Source organism: Hibiscus syriacus, unplaced genomic scaffold, assembly GCF_006381635.1.
Source record: "Hibiscus syriacus cultivar Baekdansim isolate YM2019G1 unplaced genomic scaffold, ASM638163v2 tig00111005_pilon, whole genome shotgun sequence".
NCBI lineage: Eukaryota > Viridiplantae > Streptophyta > Magnoliopsida > Malvales > Malvaceae > Hibiscus > Hibiscus syriacus.
This window is the reverse complement of record NW_024062949.1, coordinates 167,147-187,860: the sequence shown is the minus strand read 5'-3', so window position 1 is coordinate 187,860 and position 20,714 is coordinate 167,147. Positions and strand designations below refer to the sequence as shown.

The following is a 20,714-nucleotide window of genomic DNA, read 5'->3' as shown; positions in this document are numbered from 1 at the left end:
CCATATCTCTCGGATTAGCTCATATCTAACAACTTTCCGGCCTCCCTTTCCCGTAATCACCCAAATGGATTCTTTTGAAGTGGGAGAACCGCGGGGGTTCTCGAATCTCGATCATGATTGAGGTAATGGGTGAATCCAATTCATCGAGCTCATCATCACTAGTGTATGATTTTCTAAGCACCAATGACCGACTCCTTTCCATGGTTTGACCTCCTGTAACGTCTTTTAGGGAATTCGTGGAAGGTGGCGAATAGACTATAGGAGTAGCCATACATTGGAAGTTTGAAACAGAATCTTCTCCGGCCTCGGAAAGGTCCTGATTGAGAAGAAAACGAGAACTGAGTGCCATAAACTTGCAACTGTGCAGAGTGATGAAAGAAATGGAAAGGTTGTATCTAAGCAAAAAATTGTATCTTGTTTTACAACAAACCTCCTCCAATGCTTCAAAAACTGCCTGTGAAACTGAATTCGGGTTGAACTCAACAGGTACAAACTTGTTAAGAACTCTGATGATCAGGGGGGCACTGAACTTAGGGCATACCTACAGCATTAAAATTCAAAGGGAAGATGAGGTATAATACAATATATATATTATTGCTTATGGAAATTAAAATTAATGTTTTAATAATTTCAGAACTATACCTCTTTCCTAGTAGACCTATCCACAAGCATCTCGGATGGAAGCATCGTGAGATCACTCAATGCATTTAGGAGGCAAAAAGACTTGAAGGAACCGTCACATACAGCATTTTTGCAGTCGCCTACTTCCTTGCTGCCTTCGGGACTCTCATTTTCATCGATACCAAACAGATCTGTTGGCCATCTTGACCAGTTTCCAATCTGGTAACACAATGATAGAAATGTAATAAACGTCTTCGTTCTTATGTCATTATTCAAGCAACTTCATTGAAGCAATTTCAAATTCTAATCACAATCTTTTATTATCTGTTGACATAACATTTGGAGCAAGGAATCACAGGGTGCAGACATTTAGCTTTCTTTAAATGAGTAATAATTCTGCGACTAGAAAAAGCATCTGATGTGTTACATAGATAAGATCTTGCACACCGAGGAGGCAATTAAGTACGAAAGTAGCTACATAGAAAGAAGCCAGAACTCTGTTACTCACGGCATTTTTTAGTTGTACGCCTGCCCCAAAACTTGATTTTCCTGCAGGAATGGGAAGAACCTTTGAAACGCTTATTGGATCGGAGATGGGATCCATTGGCATTTCATCAGCTGATTCACGAAGAATAGCATTGAACATTGCAACATCTAATCTACTAACCAATTGCTCCATTACCTAATGATGGAACAGACAACACTGTCTCTATCAAATTTGCATTTCAACAACATTATCAATTAGATAATAAAATCATAAGAAACAAGGACATGTCCTCCATGCATATGTGAAAACAAATCATATAGTATATCATAATACCAATTTAGCCAGCACAGCTAAGCAGCCGTACTAGTGCCCACATGCTCCAAGGGGACAAAGCCTTTCACAGGCATCTTCAAAAGCCTTCTTCCAAAGCTCAACTGAAAAGTTCCCCTGCTCTTGATCACCTAATCCATGTCTTCAGCCCAAGGTTTTCCTCGAGCTTGAGCTCTTTGCAGCAGCAGACTGCATATATGGAGTCAAAGTCTAGCAAATATAATAGAGGGAAATAATGTCAGGTACGACCTCTGAAGATATAATGATGTGAGCTTACAGGAAGGATTGACCTGCCACCAGACAGATTCGATTATTCTGGAGAAGATCCAAGCTTCAAACTTTTGCAATGCAAGTAAAAATGTCTGAAGATCCACCCAGTCATCCGAACATTTTGAACATAGCTTCATTTCCTTAATAGCGTGGCTAACAGTAGCTCTCAATACAATTGTATTTGATAACCAGAAGGTTAACCTATTAAAATTGTAAAGAAATGAATATCAGGTTAAAGGTGTGAAGAGATAAGCATTACGCCACAGATTACTAATTGTTATTTTGTACAGCATGCAAACAAATTAACATCTTTGACAAAAGAAAAGGTAGAATCTAAAATCCCCCGGATTCATTTTCTAAAAAGAAACAAATTACGGAAACTGTGCGTGCACACATTGGAACATCATTTCCACATGCTTTAGAGATCAAAACCAATCCTGAAATAGCAGCCCTTGCAGCACTCGGCCTCTTATCTTGGGTATTTGCTCTACAAGCATGAAGATAGAATCTACAAAGTCGTCTAGCAGGAGCATGAACCTTGTTTGTAGAACTTCCATGCTCTGCAACAACAGAATAAAGACTAGCCTCGAGAACTGCAGCTTCTCTTAATTCTTCTTCAAGCATTTCAATTTTGGAGTACAGTTCAACTTTGTTGTTGGAAAAGCTCTTTGCATTTTCGTTGCTTTCATTACACGTGTCGCTTGTAGAACTGTTATGAATCTTTTCAGAAATATCATTTTCCTTTGCCTTCTTGACCTGAGTTTTTTTTAGCAGCCCATGACTGTTTCCTGAGTCAACTTTGCTGTTTGAAAAGCTGTTTGTGGATTCTTCCCTTTCACCAAGTATGCCAGTTGTACCATTAGAAGTCTTATCAGGGATAGGATTCTCCTTCGAGTTCTCCATGAACTGGATCTTTGATGGTCCATTGCTCTTAGCTTTGCTAACATGTAACTGAACAGGTGTCGCACACTTTTGTCTATCATTCGATAGGAAACCACCTTTCAGTTCAGTTGTTGCCCTACTGGACGCAAAAGTATTACTCCTCAATGCGACTTGCTTTCTCTGAGAATCCTGAGGTGGTCTAAAACCTAACCTCTCCTGCAGAGAATATTCCTCGGGACCCAAAATCTGGCTATCCAGCTCATCTTCCCATGATGACTTCTCAGCATTTCCCTCCCAATGACGAACACGTGAATTGGTACTTAAATATCTGTCTACGTGGCTTTGGTCATGTCTTCTGGCTTTTCTAGCATCCTTTGTCTTTCTTTGGGAGTCTTCATCTTTTACATTATCTGAGTTCACATCAACAGGAATGGCAACACGGGCCTTTGAGGATGAAACTTTACCCGTGTGATGAGTTACAGGATTCTCAGGATTGGAGGAAAAGTGCTTTGAAGAGGAAAGAGATGTATTCCCATTCAATTGCTTGAATACTTCACCCAATGTACTTACCCCTGAGTTTGCACTTGTTCCATCAGAAGGAAAAGCGAGTCCAGGCCTTGCTATCCTGCCATTCACTGGTTCTGATCCAATCTGTAGTCAATTGTGACTTGCAATTAAACATTAGAAATATATAGTTTGCTAGGTTGATGACAGTCATCAAATTAACCAGAAACTACAACAGCCCTATAATAGAATCATGCTCGTACATAGAAACTTCAATCCAGTGTCTGTCCAAAGCTAACATAGACTCTCATAAAGCAGTAACAATAAATTTTGCTCATGTTATTGCTCCTAGTGATTTTGAGTTCAGGGTATGGCCTAATTGCCAGCATTATTCAGAACGATGCATATGCTCGGTAAAAGTAATTTCAAATAACAACAGCATAATACAGGATTATCAAAGCATAATTGTTCTTATTCCCATGAAAACTTTGCTTATGGCAATGCTTCAGGAACCCTTGAGTCTGCCAAGACGATTTCAGAAATCTTAAAGCCAACTCAATTAAAAACCTCTAATTCAAGGGCATTATAGAGACAATTCAATGTAAATGGAAACAAATAACAACAGGAGAATAATGAACTCAAATACCTTGTCATGTTGGTTATGTGATGAATGTGTAGAAAGATCATCGTCATCAGTTAAAGAGGCAATCTCGGCTTCTTCATATATTGATTCAGAAACAGTCACTCCCATCCTTATCAAGTGACAGTCCTTTTGGCAAGCTGCCTCTCGATGACGAGCTGGAGCTACCTTTATCAAACGGTTGGATATTAAGATAAAGAACAGGCTGTTCCGGGATCCCGGTCTTTGAACTCTTCTTCAAGTTAATAGGAGTGGCAACACTTATAGTTTCCATGATAATCCCATAATCAGCAAGGTTTACAGCAGCAGATCCTAAAAGTAAGATATTGTTTTATTGAATAAAAAATATTATATATTTATATTTTATGTAAATATTAAAATTTGAACTCATACAAAATAAAATAATATTTAATCACTGAATCGATGAATAAATTTGAACTTGATTTCTCTTTTACCTGTTTAGAAAGTGAATTACTCATTTATTACCAAATCTATAATTTCCATGTTACTGAATTTTCACATAATATTTATATTATTTTATAATTCTTTAAAGTTTTAAATTGATTAATCAAATTATGTGTAGAGTATAAAAATATATTTCGACTACAGGGCATTATTTATTAAGTCATTCGACTATTAATGTCATAAAATGGTATCTTGATTATAGGATGTTACTTTGTTAAGATAATCAACTATAAAAAGTTACAAAATGATCATCTGACTATTCATTATGCTTCGAACTCGTCATTTTTTTGTTAAAAATTAATGGTAGTTTGAGCTAAACGTTAACATACTAACTGGGATATGATAGTCGTTTGAGATTCTGGGATCATATTATATCATATCTCAGTTAGTAAGTTAACGTTCAGCTCAAATTACCATCAATTTTTTTAACAAAAAAGAAAGAGTTTACGATGAATAGTTAGATGGTCATTCTGTAAATTTTAATAGTTGGTGACTGAAAAATAATATCATATAACCGAAGAACTATTTTGTAACTATTAATAGTTAATGTACTCAATAAAATAGTGCCCATAGTCGGGAGGCTATTTGTAATAAAGAAAAGAGTGAATCACTTTCATGCAGGCCAAATCCGGCTGACATACAAATTAAGGACAAATCTTTGTCTAAGACCGGGTTTAATTAGTTAATACAAAAGTAATTAACAAAAATTTAGCCTTGTATTAGGCCAACCGTTTGGGTTAACAAAGAAATAAAACAAATGATGATTGAAATCATATGGTTCAACAAACCAAAGAAACCTTCAGCCCAACGGAGCTACTTTAAGCGGCCATTGTAAAAATCAAAGATTCAACAACAAACGTCAAAGCCTTTTGTTCAAGGAACATGACAGCGGTGCATGGTGGTTCTGGCGTCCGATATATCGCCCGGAAACTTGTGTTTCCGGTCAACTACGAGGAGGAGGTTTCGCAGAGGCTCTGCGATGCTTTGCACGGAGATGATTCGAAGCTGGCGTCTGAGTGTTTAGCTGATCCTTTTGTGGACGTCAACTTTGTCGGAACGGTGAACTTGAAGTCTAAGACGACCGAGATTTCGTTGCACGATGAGGCTGCCAGCGAAGTTCTCGTCGAATATGAGGAGTTTAAGACTGAAGTTACTCCCCTCTTCCTTGCTGCTCATGCCGGGAACATGTTTCTCGTTAAGAAGTTGCTGGTATATATAACAGTTAGTTTATATATGTGCGCGCGCGCGCGTATGTATATGTATATGCATGCAGTATTGGAAGATGAAATAATTAAAGCAAAGCCCTAATCCTTTTTATTTGGCAGAGTTTAGGAGCTAACGTGAATCACAAGCTATTTCGAGGTTATGCTACCGCAGCGACAGTCAGGGAAGGCCATCTGGAGATACTCGAGGTGCTCATCGACAGTGGTGCGTGTCAAGAGGCGTGCGAGGAGGCATTGCTGGAGTCAAGCTACCTCGGGTATGCCAAACTCGTCGAGCGGCTAATGGCAACCGATATGATCCGCCCGCAGGCTGCCTTACGAGCTCTCGTATCCGCCTGCTGCAGGGGATTTGTTTATTTTGTTGACATGCTTATCAAGGTAAAATAGTTCTCATCATGACAAATTTTCACCTGTTTTTTAGTTCTTAACCGCGGTTATGCTCATGACAGTGCGGAGTAGATGCCAATGCAACTAATCGGGTGCTTCTTCGATCTTCCAAGCCTTCTCTATATGCGAATATCGACTGTAATGCGCTATCTGCTGCCGTTGTTTGTAGGCAGACCTCTGTTGTTAGATCACTTTTTCAGGTATGCATCTTTGAACACTATCGATGAAGATCCATAATTACTGTATAGGGTTCAAGATCGAGTTGTTGCTTGTATAGTTACATGCAGAAAGTTGTCAAATTGCATTACTAACTTATTCGAAACCGATGATACTAGTTCGGCATCAAGACAGACGTAAAGGTGAAAGTTGGAGCTTGGTCTTGGGATATCGATACGGGCGAGGAAATTAGAGTCGGTGCCGGACTAGCTGATGCTTACCCCATCACCTGGTGTGCTGTGGAATACTTTGAAGTCAGCGGTTTAATCTTGCGGTCCCTACTTCAACGCCTCTCCCCGAACAACCTTCACTGTGGCAGGACCCTCATCCACCATGCCATCTTATGTAACAATGCTTTAGCTGTTGAAGTGCTTCTGGATTGCGGTGCTGATGTAGAAATTCCAGTCGAGACAACTTCGAAAACGGAGTTACGCCCTGTGCATTTGGCTGCGAAACTAGGATTTGCTGATGTTCTTCAATGCCTGATTGTGTCCGGATGTGATATCGATTCCCGAACAGCTTTTGGAGATTCCGCACTTATGATTTGTGCTAGATACAAACGTGGGGACTGCCTTAAAGTATTGGCCTCAGCTGGAGCTGACTTTGGATTGTTAAACTCCGCTGGCCAAAGTGCAAGTTCCATTGCAGGGTTAACCAAATGGAATCATGGCTTCCAACAAGCAGTTGTGGATGTGATTCTAGCAGGGAAAAAGCCTCGATCGAGCAATCCCTCCGTATTTTCTCCATTAATGTTCAGTATTCAAGCAAACGAGATCGAGGCTTTAAAGAAACTCCTTGAACGGACCGATATCGACCTTAACGAACAAGACGATGATGGAAATTCAGCTATGATGATGGCTGCATCAGGAGTCCATTTGGAAGCCTTCGAATTACTTCTTCGTGCTGGTGCTAATATAAAGTTGTCGAATAAATACGGCGACACCGCCATCAGCTTATTAGAGGTAAACCAGAACGGTGATGTATTTGACCAGTTGATGCTGGAGTATGCACTTGAAGAGGTACATGGTCCGATCGGGTTTTACGCTCTACATCGTGCGGCGAAGCGAGGAGACTTGAATTTGGTTCAGGTATTAGTTAACAGAGGATGTGATGTTAATGCATTTGATGCTGATGGATACACCCCATTAATGCTATCAGCCAGAGGAGGCCATGGTGTATTATGTGAATTTCTTATATCCAGTGGTGCAAAATGCGACATAGAAAACGCGAGGCACGAAACAGCTCTTTCGCTCGCGAGGAAAAAAGGGTGCGGAAACGATGCGGAGAATGTCGTGCTTAACGAGCTTGCTCGAGCCCTGGTTGTCGACGGGAGCCGGGTGAAGAAGCACACTAGGTGTGGTAAAGGATCACCCCACAGCAAAGAACTGAAAATGATGCAGAGCAGTGGCATTCTGCGGTGGGGCAAATCAAGAAGGAGAAACGTGGTGTGCAAGGCAGCCGAGGTCGGTCCAAGCGACAAATTCCGGTGGAACCGGAGGAGGAAGCTCGACGTGGAAGAACCGGGGATGTTCCATGTAGTGACTACGAGGAACAAGGAGGTACATTTCGTGTGTGATGGTGGGGTTGAAATGGCCCAATTGTGGGTCAGAGGGATTCGGCTTTTGACGAAGGAAGCCATTTTTGGCGAACACAAATAAGTTAAGACGTGCAATGAAACATGGATTAGGCCAATTTGAACATGCAAGCCACTTATTTCTAATACTTCTCAAGATGTATGAGAATCGGGCTCGCTGTTTACTAGACAAAACTAATCGAGTACCTTCGTTTCATTCCATTTCTAACTCGAATCGAACTCGAATTTCAGAAAGTAAAACTCGATCGAACTTGATATATCCAAATAAATATAATGCATAAGGCTCATCACTCATATTTAATAAATTTCGATTAAAATATTAAGGATGGTCATGGATTAGATCGAGTTAAATTTTTAACTTATCCAAATTCAACTCAAGTGTCACGCTCCGTCATAATTACGAACCAATGGGCAATGGGACATCATCGAGTAAATTCGAGTTAAAACTCATCAAATTGAAATCAAATAATATGTTAGACCCTTGTTATTTCAAAACAGTTCTTTATAATAAATCGGGTCAGAGAATTGTTGGTTTAACTGATTCATCGTGACTGAGTTTTTTATGGGATAATACACACCTATCGTATCAATTGTTGATGAAAACACTTTTATCTCACCAACTGTTAACGATATACCTCTTTTGATTTGGATGGAGAGTCGTGACCAATGAAGTAATGATCGTATGTCAATGTTAATATATGTTGAGTAGAGAAAATGAGTTTCAAGTGGAAAAAGATATAGCCTTCTTCTCGATCGTGATTGAAATGTATTTATAATAACTTTAATTAGTTTTGTAAGTCAGTAAATTAAATAAATCTAAGCAATAGAATTTATCCAAAAATCTCAATTAATAAAGGGCTAATTGTACGCACTAATTTGTTACCATATGAATAAATTTTTTTAGGTTTCTTACTGTAAGAAATGTTTAGGGAGTTTTTTAAAAGATTTGTGAAATGGTGGAAGTTGTCACCAATCATTTTTAAGGTGCGATTGAAACGTCTAAAATTGGGTAATTTTAATAAAACATTTTATTTTACCAAAAGTACTAAATTTGGGGTCTAGTAAAACCAAAAATCAGGTTCGCGGGACACGGTTACGTGTGAGGAAGGATTAACACCTCACCACGCTCGTAAAAACGTCTTTACTTGACCACGAATATTTTTATCTCGACTCATGTATGCACTTAATGTATTTCTAGATTAACGATGAATTTTTTTTATTTCTCAAATATAGCTTTAAATTATCTAAAAGCTAAGAGAGTACAAAATTATGCTTGTAAAACCTAAAATTTCATAAATTAATCTATATAAAATTTCAAGGGAGAAGTCTTTCATGAGTGATCTTAAATACTCCCCAACGTCTAGAAAAATATTAAAATTTAACCCTATTCAAGAATACACCTTGATTTTCATGAATTATACTAAAACTCAGAACTTACAACTCTTTAAAATATCTCAGAATTCTCTAACGTCTAAGAAAATTTAAAATATTCATCAAAGTCCAAAAATTCCTATGATATTTGTTTTTATGAAAAAATCAAAAATATGTTCTCTAGTTAAATAACCTCGAAATCCTCCGACGTCTAGAAAGATATTGAACTCCCAATTAATTTGAGAACGTGCCTCGTTTAAAACAAAGGTTTTTAAAGTTACGAGGTTCTTTTGAATTTTCTGTTTTTTTAAATATGATTTTAATTTTTTTATTTTAAATAAATTTTTTAAAATTATCATATTGTGACACGTGTCACTTAACATGGAAATTAACGTTGTTGACAGTCCAAATACCTAAAGTGATAGTATTTATAATGTTAGGCGTCGGTATCATTTAATAAATAATTTATAAACCTATTCGTGAAAATCGCTATAGTTTGATGATTTATTTTATAATTAAGTCAAAATAAATTTTAATGAATAAAACAACGACAAAATGGGTAAAGTTGTAATGCGGACCGAATCTGCCTAGTTCTGGATCCTGGTCTGACCCATTTCAGAATACAAAGTTTGTTCAAGGCCCATTTTTCAATCAGTTACGTGGCGTTTCGATAGAGTTACACGTCATCGTCAACTTGATTTCCGTGCAGACAGCGATGCTAACTCCAATTAAAAAAAATTCAAAAAGATTCGGGAGGCACTGCAATTATTAAATCAGCGACTCCAAATTATTTATCTACATGGCCCTTCTACTTTAAAAAAGTTTGTATTTAACCAAATAATTTTCCTTTTTTACTATCGAACAAAAGGGCAAATTACATAATAAAAGCCTTAATATGAGTTTCAGATAGGTCTGTAAATGAGACGAGACAGATCATGAACTACTCAATATTGATTCGATGAACGCTCGATAAATACTCGACTTGAGCTCGACTCAAGTTCTTAATGAATCAAGACGAACTATTTGATACTCGATTTTAAAGCTCGAGAGCAACTCGAAAAAATTAGTTATCAAAATTTTATTTTTAATAAAACATAGTAAAAATATTTGATAGGTATTGCCAATATTCATATTCGTATTAAATTTCATCATCGAGATGATTTTTCTCATAAAACTATATTATCTAACAAAGTTTAGTTTAGCAAATAAAAATTCGATAAAAAAAATTGGCTCATGGGGTTAATTTTGGATTTGAGAAACAAGAAGGTCTCATTCAAGAAAAGTAATAAGTATAGACACCTATAAATAATTTAGGCAAAAATGTCGGTGCCTCGGGACTTAAAATAGAGAGCAAAACGGGAAGACGAAAAACAATCTCCCTCCACTCCAAATTAGAAAATAAAATCCGTCTCCAACGGCGTCGTTTTAAGCTCAATCATGCTTACACACGGCACAGAGAAGTTCAACTCCCACTCGCTCAATCATAAATTCATAGTCACTCGCTGTGTGTTAACCGCCACGTTATCCATTAACGATATGTGTAGCGAGTAGATAGACTCAACATCTACCGCGAGTAGGCATTTTCCGATAAGAACAGATATTTTTATTTTAGTTCAAGCAAAAATAATTATCGATCCTCTTCTTCGTTTTCTTGTTCATTTCCCCCCCCCCCTTTCTCCGTCTTTGAAGGGAAAGCAAAATCCCCAGAGAACCTAAAACCCAATAGGGTTTCAATTTGCTCAATTTCGCATCTCTTTGTCTCCATTTTTCCTATTTCACTTTATCCGGTAAGCAATTTGTTTTCATTTTAGTTCATGTTACATATAGCTAAAGCTCGTAGCATTAGTTGTTGCATACAGCTTTGCTTTGATGAACTCTATTTAGCTTAACTTAAATGCTATGTTTATTGTACTGGTTGGACGATCCTTGTTCGAGAATCAATAAGGTTTAAGTTGGTTTTGTGCATTCTTCATTGGGTTGTTTTGTTTGCAATTATTTGTAGGTTTAGGGTGTTATATTTTGGGGAGCTGGTGTTCCTTTAGGTTTTAAAATTTTTTTGTCCTTTTCGATGATTTAAATAGAATGGGAGCTACACCTGAATTAGGTGGGCAGTTTTGGGTATGATCTGGTTTTGAATGGAAACAATTCTAAATGAGAAGAGACTAGGCTACTGCTTTGAGTAATCTAAATCAGGATTAAGCTAGAGATTTTAGACGGTTGTCTTTTTTCAATTGTTTCTGTCTATGTTAAATAGTCAGAACATAGTTTGACAGGAGTTCAAAATTATTTCTAAAAGAATTGCTGTATTATAAATGCTTTAAATTTGATACATATCCTGAAGATTAGGACGAAACTTCTGGTCCAATGCAAACAAAGAAAAGAATTTCTGGGAGGATTGCTTCTCAAGATCATGTCAGTCCCAAGGCTTCAAGACCTCAGAAGAAGGTATCCGAGAAGGTACAAGGTCCAGAGAAGAAAGTAACAGAGATAATTACTTCTTCTGTTAGGAAGAAGAAACCTGGTATGTTGCTAATTTTATCTCAGTATTTGTTTGATTGAAAGAAGATTGCAGTGATAATGCTTTTCATTTTATTGATTTCGGCACCATTGAAAAGTTTCAGTAGGTTTCATTTTATGTGGTTTCCATGTCAAAGTCTGTCCTTAACTGTCAGATTTGCTATGTTAGTTAAATAGTGAAATTTATCAAATTTCAGCTAGCACACTCCCAAAGAAAAATGAAGTGACTGTTGAGGCTACAAATTTAAATGCTAGATATGGCTTGCTACATGATGATGCTTCTGATGCTTGTCTGGGATTTGATGTGGTTAATGGTGTTCATGTAGATCATACGGTAATTTGTTTAGCTTTATTTTATTTTAGTTAGCTCTATGCTGCTGAGATTTTTCTTACTTCTTTTATTGTGTTGCAGGGCACTGATCAGCATATGACAGGTACTATATTTTCTCCAGGCTTCCACATACCTAAGATTTGTGGAGCTGAGATTGCATGCGCAGGTAGGTGATATATATGTGTGCGTCAATTGTAATAGCTTTCTGTGCTTTTATTTCTTTTATGTGAAATTGTTATCTTAATGCATGCATGATGTATCCATATGACTTTGTCAGAGGTTGTTATGGATTCTCATACTGGAGAAACTCTTAAGTATACTTCTGTAGAGGAAATATTTGTTGTGGACACAAATCCTGTAATTTGTACCACAGATTCTGGAGCTGTCCTTTCATCTGAAGTTTCAGCTATATACATGGCCATGAAAAACTCGAAATTGGAATGTGTTGATGAGCATGGTCAAGATTCTATGTCAACTGATGTCTGTGTGGAGGATGAATACTATGAGGAATTTGACGACTTTGATCCTTATTTGTTTATAAAGAACTTACCGGAGTTGTCATCTCTTGTTCCTGCTTTTCGGCCAGTGCTGCTACCCAAGCAGACCCGAAGTTGCCCACCTACGACTCTAGTCTTGGACTTGGATGGTGAGAATACTTTTGAATAATTAAATTGGATGAACTTTTATGCTTACAGTAGTATTATCGGCAGTATTTTAAACCTGAGCAACAAGTTCTAGATTTATATTCTTTTTTTTATCTTAATAATTAAGCAGATCTGAATTTACAACTGATTATTTGCTTAGAAAAATTTAAGCTTATTTTTGAAATGTCATTAGAATTCCTTAATATTTTTTTAGGTTTGTCTATATTTAACATTTTTTAGCATTGAATTTTCTGCTTATAATTGGCAAGGATTACCCTGGGGTATTGATTCGATTGTGTTGCTTTGGCAGAGACTTTGGTTCATTCTTCACTAGAACCTTGCGACGATGCAGACTTCACATTCCCTGTAAATTTTAATCTCCAGGAACACACTGTTTATGTTAAATGCCGTCCTCACCTAAGAGATTTTATGGAATGGGTTTACGGTCTTTTTGAGATAATTATATTTACAGCAAGCCAAAGTATATATGCTGAGCAACTTCTAAATGTGCTTGATCCAAAGAGGAGAGTATTTCGCCGTCGTGTTTTCCGAGAATCATGTGTTTTGGTTGATGGTAATTACCTCAAGGATTTGTCAGTCCTTGGCCGTGATCTGGCACGTGTAATCATTATCGACAACTCTCCGCAGGTACTTTTGGACCTCTCTTGTATGGATTTCGTGTTAGTGCTTCTGCTGAACACAGGAAAAAAACAAAAATGGAAGATAGTTATTTTCTATTAATTCACACCCAGCTTGTAGGGCATGGTCTTAGCATTAAGAAAATTATTTCTGCTATGGTTCTGATAGGTTTAGTATGGAAGGCATATAGATACATCTATATCTTTTCTTATTGGTTTATTATATTTGTGTGGTCTACCTCTACCACACTTCTCGGACAAATTCTGATGAAATCTGTGAAACCGGTTTATGGAACCCTTGGTCTGTATTTTCGGAAAAGAAAATTATCCGATATATACAGACTGGTTTATAAAAGCTTGTCCATTTTAGGGTTTATAAGGCCTATTTTGGGTTTATGGTTATAGTGGTTAGGGTTGTGTAAAATAAATTTTACACGACCTGTATCAAATAATAACTTTTTACGAAATGGTTATTCTTCTCGAGGAGAGTTAGAAGCTGAGTGTGGTTCAATCCTTCTCAATGTTTGTCTATTGGATATGCCTATTAGTCTCAATATCATGATGTCAAATTCTTATGATTTTGTGCCACGTACGAAGACACGATAAACATTGTTTCCGAAGTTTAACCGAGGTGTTTGTTGGCTTTCTTAGGCATTTGGGTTCCAAGTGGACAACGGAATTCCAATCGAGAGCTGGTTTGACGACCGTTCAGATCGAGAACTACTTTCACTACTACCGTTTTTGGAGAGCTTGGTTGGAGTCGAAGATGTGAGGCCATTGATAGCTAAGAAATTCAATCTTCGGGAGAAAGTAGCCGCAGCTGTTTATCCCCACTTCAATTTGAGCAGAAGAGACCTTTTGAAAGGTGAGCTTCATCATGAAACTGAACTGCAAACGCAAGCTATATAGTTTTGAATAGGGATTGATTTTGATCCTCTATCGTAGACGGTTATAACCATTCTCTTTGTTTGTGGCACGAGCCTAACTCCGACTCGGAGGATCTTTGAATGAGTCGATCAAAAGACTCGAAATTGAAAGTGTGGGATTCCCAATAGAAAAAAGGGGGGAGAAATAAGTCGAGGTGTAGTGTGTTCGAACAGTCTAAAAAAGATTTAACATAGGCGAGATTCAGATTAAATGATGTTACTGTTAGCGTAGAAAAAATATATGTTACAGAGTTGTGTGGCTTTAATATTTGAAGCTCGGTCGAATGATTTTCTTTTAACGTTCTGTTGATTATTTACGATAATGTTCGATTATGTTCGTAAGTTTTCTCGAGTTGGGTGTTAAAGAAGTCCAAAGTTTATAAATCGAAACAATATGTACATAAAACGAAGATCGAATCAAACGTCCAAATGCTTCGACCGAGGTGAGATTGATCCAGTCTTCTAAAGGATATATGTACTATTGTTTTATACACTTTCTTCATTAATTACTTGATATCAATTTAAACAGAAAGGTCGCATACTCTCCACGAAGAAAACGCCTTCCACCTTTCCATCACGAATCCACTCATTTTTCCTTTCATCCATCGTTGGATCTTCATCTAACGATCCAGATTCAATAATTAATTGATATTTGTTCGTTGATCTATAAAGATAATAAGGCGACACGCACGAGTGCATTTCTGAAAAACCGAAACTGAAGCCGTAACGATCTCCGATCAGAAAGCTTACGATCATGGAAAAGGTATTAATCTTTTCTCTCTCGTTAATGTTTTATGAATTATAGTTGAGCGTATGAATTTTTTTCTTTATGTATAATTAATATTATTATGTTTTAGGAGAACAGGAAACAACTCCTGAAGCACGTAGGTTTGGTGAGGGTGGCTGCGATCCTTTTGCTGGTTTGTGCGGCGAATCTTTACGAGTTCGCTAAACAGAATTCCGGTCCGTTACAGCCCACCGTTGGCATAGTCGAGGGTGCTGTCATGACCATAATTGGCCCCGTCTATGAGAAATTTAAGGACGCTCCGGATCATCTTCTTGGGTTTCTTGATACGAAGGTAAATGTATATTCATGTTTAATGGATTGTAGTGTGTAATTTTACGAACTCAGTGAATTGTAAAATTCTGTTTGGATCAAAAAAAAATTCAATTAATTATGCGAACCAGTTTGTTCTTAAATTAACTGTGCAGGTAGACGAGGCTATGCACAAATTTGACGAGCATGTGCCACCAGCAGGTAAGGAAATGGTGAACCAAGCGCAATATATGGTTCACACGACGGCACAAAAGGCTCAGAAATTAGTCGACGAGGCTCGAACTAACGGCGCTCGCGGCACTTTGAACTACGCCGCGAGTGAGTACAAGCAGTTTGTTCTGGTGATCTCGACCAAGTTGTGGGTGCAACTGAACTACAATTCAGCTTTCCACTCGATTGCGAAGGTGGTCATTCCGGTGGCGAAGAATTTGTCCGAGAAGTACAACTGCTTGATTAAGGACATGAGTGGGAAAGGTTACCCTGTGTTCAAGTATCTGCCATTGATTCCGGTTGCCGAGTTGAGTAAAGCTGTGAAGCAAGCTGAAGCGAAGGACAAGAAACACGTCCATGACACTCGTAAATCGGATTCCGATTCCGATTCGAACCCTGGTTCTGGATCGGATTCAGGTTAGGGAGGTTGTCTTCTTTCTCTCTGGTTGTCTCATAATGTTTTGCTTTTGCTCATAAATCAAAGAATTCATATTTGATCTTTGCAATGTATAATCAAAATATGAATTAGGATATGGTGGTTCAGAGATTCTCGTTTTACTTCATTTTCAGATTCAATACCTTTGGTTTGTGGCGCAAATGCACAAGCAAAAGATATGGTCAGAATTTCCTATCATTGTGTCCAATTTTAATACCCAAATTTCCAGATTTCTTGTTTCTGGAAAATTCAACGAAAGCAAATCTTCCTTGGCTGATTTTGATCCTTGCATGCAAATAATGGGGGTTTCTCTATCAGCTAATGCAACGTCAGTTATGATTCGCGACCTATATGTTACATTCACAATTTCTTTTTGGTAAAAATACATGAGGTCCCTGTATTTTAAAAAAAATACTAATATAGCTCTCTTATTATTTTTTCTTTTAATATGACATTTCAACTCAAAAAATAAATCTAATGTGATCTCTTTGACAAATATTTTCCGTTATTGAACGTTATAGTATTGATGTAACAGTTCACTTTATTAATGTGATAGTTTGTAATGATTGATAACATGATGATTGACATGAAAGATAAATTAAATTGATAACTCAAATATAACAATTGACATGTTAGATAAATTAAATTAATAAGTCGAACATAACAAATGAAATATTACGTTAATATCATAAACCTTTATATCAAAACCATAAATTATAACGATCAACAATTAAAATTATTGATTAAAAATCATATTAAATTTATTTTATAGATTGAAAAATCACATTAAAAATAATATAAAAGTCACATTTTTTACCTTTTGTGCGAAGTTCAAAAAGTGAAGTATCATATATGATTTTTTTACTGAGAAATAATAACAATAATATTTGAATAATGTAAATGCAATTTATTTAAAGAGAAAATAACCTTAGTGACCAAAAATCCCATATAATATACGATTTTAACCAACTTTTTCCGGATTTGCCAAAATGACCAACAAAATCGCAATGCGATCGCTAATTCGCAACGCGATCTCCATTATCGCAAATTCACGTTGCATTTCGCGTTGCGATAGTTGAAAATCGCGTTGCGATGGTCTACAGTGTCGTTGCGATTTTCCCAATTCGCAATGCGAATAAGTAAATCGCAACGCGAATTGGGAAAATCGCAATGCGATACTGACTATCGCAATGCGATACTTACTATCGCAATGCGATAATACAAAATCGCAACGAGATACTGACTTTCGCAACGCGATTCTGACTTTCGCAACGCGATAATACATAATCGCAATGCGATTTTCAAAGCGCCATTAGTATCCTGGCCAAGTATTTTATTTTTAAATTCCAAACACGAATATTAATATATTGGAACACTGAACCGTCCACGGTATATCCCGTAATCGCAACTCATAACCTAAAACCTAAAATCACAACTCAGTCCCATCTCCATCTCTCACTCTCTCACCCATCTCCGACGAAATCCGTCCCCATCTCCGGCGAAATCCGTCTATCTCCATCTCTCAGAGCCACCCTCACAATCAGAAATGGAAAATCAACCAAATCAACCAACGAGGGTTAGTTTTTTTAATTATTTTCTTTTTGAAATTTTTGCAAATATTATTAGGTTTTTCATATTGAAATTGATGATAAGTTTACTGGTAATTTCAATAATAGATTAACCATTTCACTTAGATTGCTTATTAAATCAACCGAGATTCGCAACGCGAAATACAAATCGCAACGCGATTTTAGTTTCGCGTTGCGATTCTCTCGTTGCGATAGTCAAATTCGCGTTGCGATAGTCATTTTCGTGTTGCGATTTTCATTTTCAGAAACTATTCTTCTTCTGCAAATTGAAACTTGAATGAATTACATTACTTCAACCAAAAAACAAAGACAAATACGAAATTCACAGTGTTGCAAATTTAAGTTTGAAGAATAAACTACTACTCTTTATGTTTATTATTGTTTTTGGTATATCTTCACAGTGTAGTTTTTGGTATATCTAACTTAGTATGTTTATTGTTTTTGTAGAACTTTTATTCGGCTCAATTGACCTTAAGAAATAAAGTCAGCCTGGCCAAAACAATTGCGTCAAAGCTTTCACCTGCACAAAGAAAAATGTTTGAGGATACATGCTTCGGGCCATGGCTGAAAGTACAACATCCCGGTGGAGATGCGATGTTGACACACTTGTTTCTTCAAACCATGACTAGCGATCTACCAGAGACTATACAACGTCGTGATGAAGAGATATGGTTTGATTTTCCACCGGCGTATACGTGTTTTGGGCGGGAGGAGTTTTGCTTAATCACCGGTCTACGCTTCAGACACGATGATGTAGGTCGGTACACTAGACACATTACCCGCCCATCATGGCTATCCCGGGTTTTTCTTGAGCTGGAGAGGCCGAATCTACACGTAGAAGACCTGACAAGATTGTTGAATAAGAAAGATGGTTTTACTCGGATGGATGACGTCGACGTTGTCCGAGTAAGCCTTCTAATTCTTTTGCATGCCTGCTTTTTAGGCAGAGAGGCCAGACAACCTATTCCAAATGATCTAATCAAATTGGTAGAAGACGTAAATGTGTGGAACCTGTTTCCGTGGGGCTCGTATTTATGGAAAGCTACATGGAATAAGTTATCGTCTGCCTTGGATGATCGAAAAAGTTTGCATGACGATGGTTCCAAATACACTTTGACAGGCTTTATTTGGGCCTTTAAGGTAAGAATTTTTATATAATGTTTCCAAAATTATAAGTAATTATTTAACAATTACTAATGTTTGTTATTATATTGTTTGTAGATTTGGATATTTGAGGCCTTTCCCGCCATGAAGACATATGCAATAAAAACTTCAAATGATATTCCCAGGGCTATTTCTTGGAAGAGGAAACGAACCTTGCAATGGGAAGATTTACTACGGTATACGACAATAAATAATGTAAGTTAACATAAATACTAACATATGTTTATAAACAAGTTATTACTAGTACACGTTTAACTTTGTTTGAGCTTATATATTGTTAGGAGGCCAACACTCCTCTACAGAGGCTGACACCCACGGAAGCTGAGCTTGCCACTGATTGGTGGCAAGCTAATAAGCGTTTTTTTGATGGAACGGTTGATGAGCAGCCTCCACTTCGGGAGCCATCACCTCGCCCAGAGCTATCACCTCACCCAGAGCCATCATCTGATCGACCCGACTATACACCTCCACAACGACAACCATCACCTATTATGTCACATCATCGAGCCTCTTCTCCACCATCACCGCAAGATAGGCGACCGGCAAAGATGCCACGACGTTTATCTCCCTGTTCTCCACCTCCACCTCAACGGGATGAGTTAGGGGAGTTACGTGATGAGGTCAATGCCTTGCGTGAGGAGGTCGGTACTTTACGCAAAGACGATGGTGCATGGCGTGTTGAGGTGTCTACATTACGCGGTGAGGTAGCCGCTCTACGTGAGATGGTAGCATCGTCGCAGAATGAGGTTCATACTCTACGCAACGAGGTAAGTTTAAGATTTTTCATACTCGTAATTCATTCGGTTGCTGCCAATACTGCTAAACTGTTTTTGTTAGTATTTGTTTTTGGTTTTGTTTTTGTCTTTTGGTTGAAGTAATGCAATCCATTCAAGTTTCAATTTGCAGAAGAAGAATAGTTTACTTTCGCAACATGAAAATGACTATCGCAACGCGGAAATGGCTATCGCAATGCGAAATGAAAATCGCAACGACAAAATCGCAATGCGAAATGAAAATCGCAACGACAAAATCACAATGCGAAATGAAATTCGCAATGCGATTTGTGTTTCGCGTTGCGATTTTGTCATTGCGATTTCATTTCGCGTTGCGATTTTCATTTCGCATTGCGATTTTGTCGTTGCGATTTGCATTTCGCATTGCGATAGCCATTTCCGCGTTGCGATAGTCATTTTCGTGTTGCGATTTTAAGTTTCGTGTTGCGAAAGTAAACTATTCTTCTTCTGGAATGTTTATATATGTTGTCCTTTTAAATGTTTATATAAGTGCTTACTTCTGGAATGTTATCTGAGCATTTTGTGAACTATGATAGAATAATGACTTGGGTGAATACAATGCTAGTTTGAAACATATTTGTCTTTATTTAATATCATGTCTGTTTATTTACTGATTTATGTATTAATTTTTTTTAGCGGCCCGATAAGGTGGATGCTTTACGTCGGGTTTTCCTTGCACGACGGAGTTCACGCATCAGACGGCGTAGACGTGCTATTACGTCTCCGTTCACCCTAATGGTGCGAAGACTCCGCAAGAAGAAGCCCGACTCACCTGTCATCCCTCAAGAGTCCCCTCCAATCGTTCAAGAGGCCCCTATCCTCCCTCAAGAGTCCCCCCCACCGTTCAAGAGGCCACTGTCATCGTTGAAGAGGTCCCTCCCACCATTCCAGAGCCCGATTCACATGGGGTAATATATTGAAGTATTGAGAAACCCCCACCGGTTTCGGACATGATGGATGAGAGTTGGCTCTCGTATGAGTTACCGGCTAGTACCCTTCCGGTATCTGAAGTGGAGAGGAGACAATTACCGGAAACAATTGTGGATAATACCCTTTGGGCTAAGACCGCAATTGATTTTTATCTACATGAGCGGAGCCAAGGGTGTTACACTGACATAAGCAAACTCAACGATGAAATGTTTTTGTTGCTTGATCGGTCTTGGTGGGGTGTGCTATTAGGGGTTGAAGACAGTGGCTATTTCGATGGGGAGGTAAGTCTTATATTTGACTTATATATGATTTTGATTAATTTTTTTAAAAATTAATGTAATTCACTAATATATGTCTTTTTTTTTGTAAAACAACATATCGATGCGTGGGTGTCACGTCTTCTAATAATAAGGAAGCTTAGGAAAAATAAAAAAAATTCGCGATATACAATAATACCGGCGGCTTTTCACGCAGTTCACTTGAAGAAT

At 37.7% G+C, this 20,714-nt stretch overlaps 1 protein-coding gene and 2 pseudogenes across 1 annotated transcript; 2 read left to right on the top strand and 1 right to left on the bottom strand.

The window, feature by feature from the left end:
• Positions 1-25: 25 nt before the first annotated feature.
• On the bottom strand, positions 26-3,755 carry LOC120149503 (annotated as a pseudogene).
• Positions 3,756-5,076: 1,321 nt separating this feature from the next.
• On the top strand, positions 5,077-7,683 carry LOC120149536 (ankyrin-2-like). Its single transcript, XM_039162287.1, has 4 exons — positions 5,077-5,408; positions 5,525-5,800; positions 5,872-6,009; positions 6,145-7,683. Exons 1-4 carry the CDS (start codon positions 5,082-5,084, stop codon positions 7,681-7,683), a joined length of 2,280 nt encoding a protein of 759 aa, XP_039018218.1. The 5' UTR covers positions 5,077-5,081.
• A 2,943-nt stretch (positions 7,684-10,626) lies between these two features.
• On the top strand, positions 10,627-15,873 carry LOC120149538 (annotated as a pseudogene).
• Positions 15,874-20,714: the final 4,841 nt, after the last annotated feature.

Excerpts from the sequence above, each read along its gene's own strand:
- LOC120149536 (XM_039162287.1), top strand. The coding sequence starts at position 5,082 with ATGACAGCGGTGCATGGTGGTTCTGGCGTCCGATATATCGCCCGGAAA. Across the intron at positions 5,409-5,524 it reads TTCTCGTTAAGAAGTTGCTG|AGTTTAGGAGCTAACGTGAA; the intron begins GTATATATAACA and ends TTTATTTGGCAG. Across the intron at positions 5,801-5,871 it reads TTGTTGACATGCTTATCAAG|TGCGGAGTAGATGCCAATGC; the intron begins GTAAAATAGTTC and ends TGCTCATGACAG.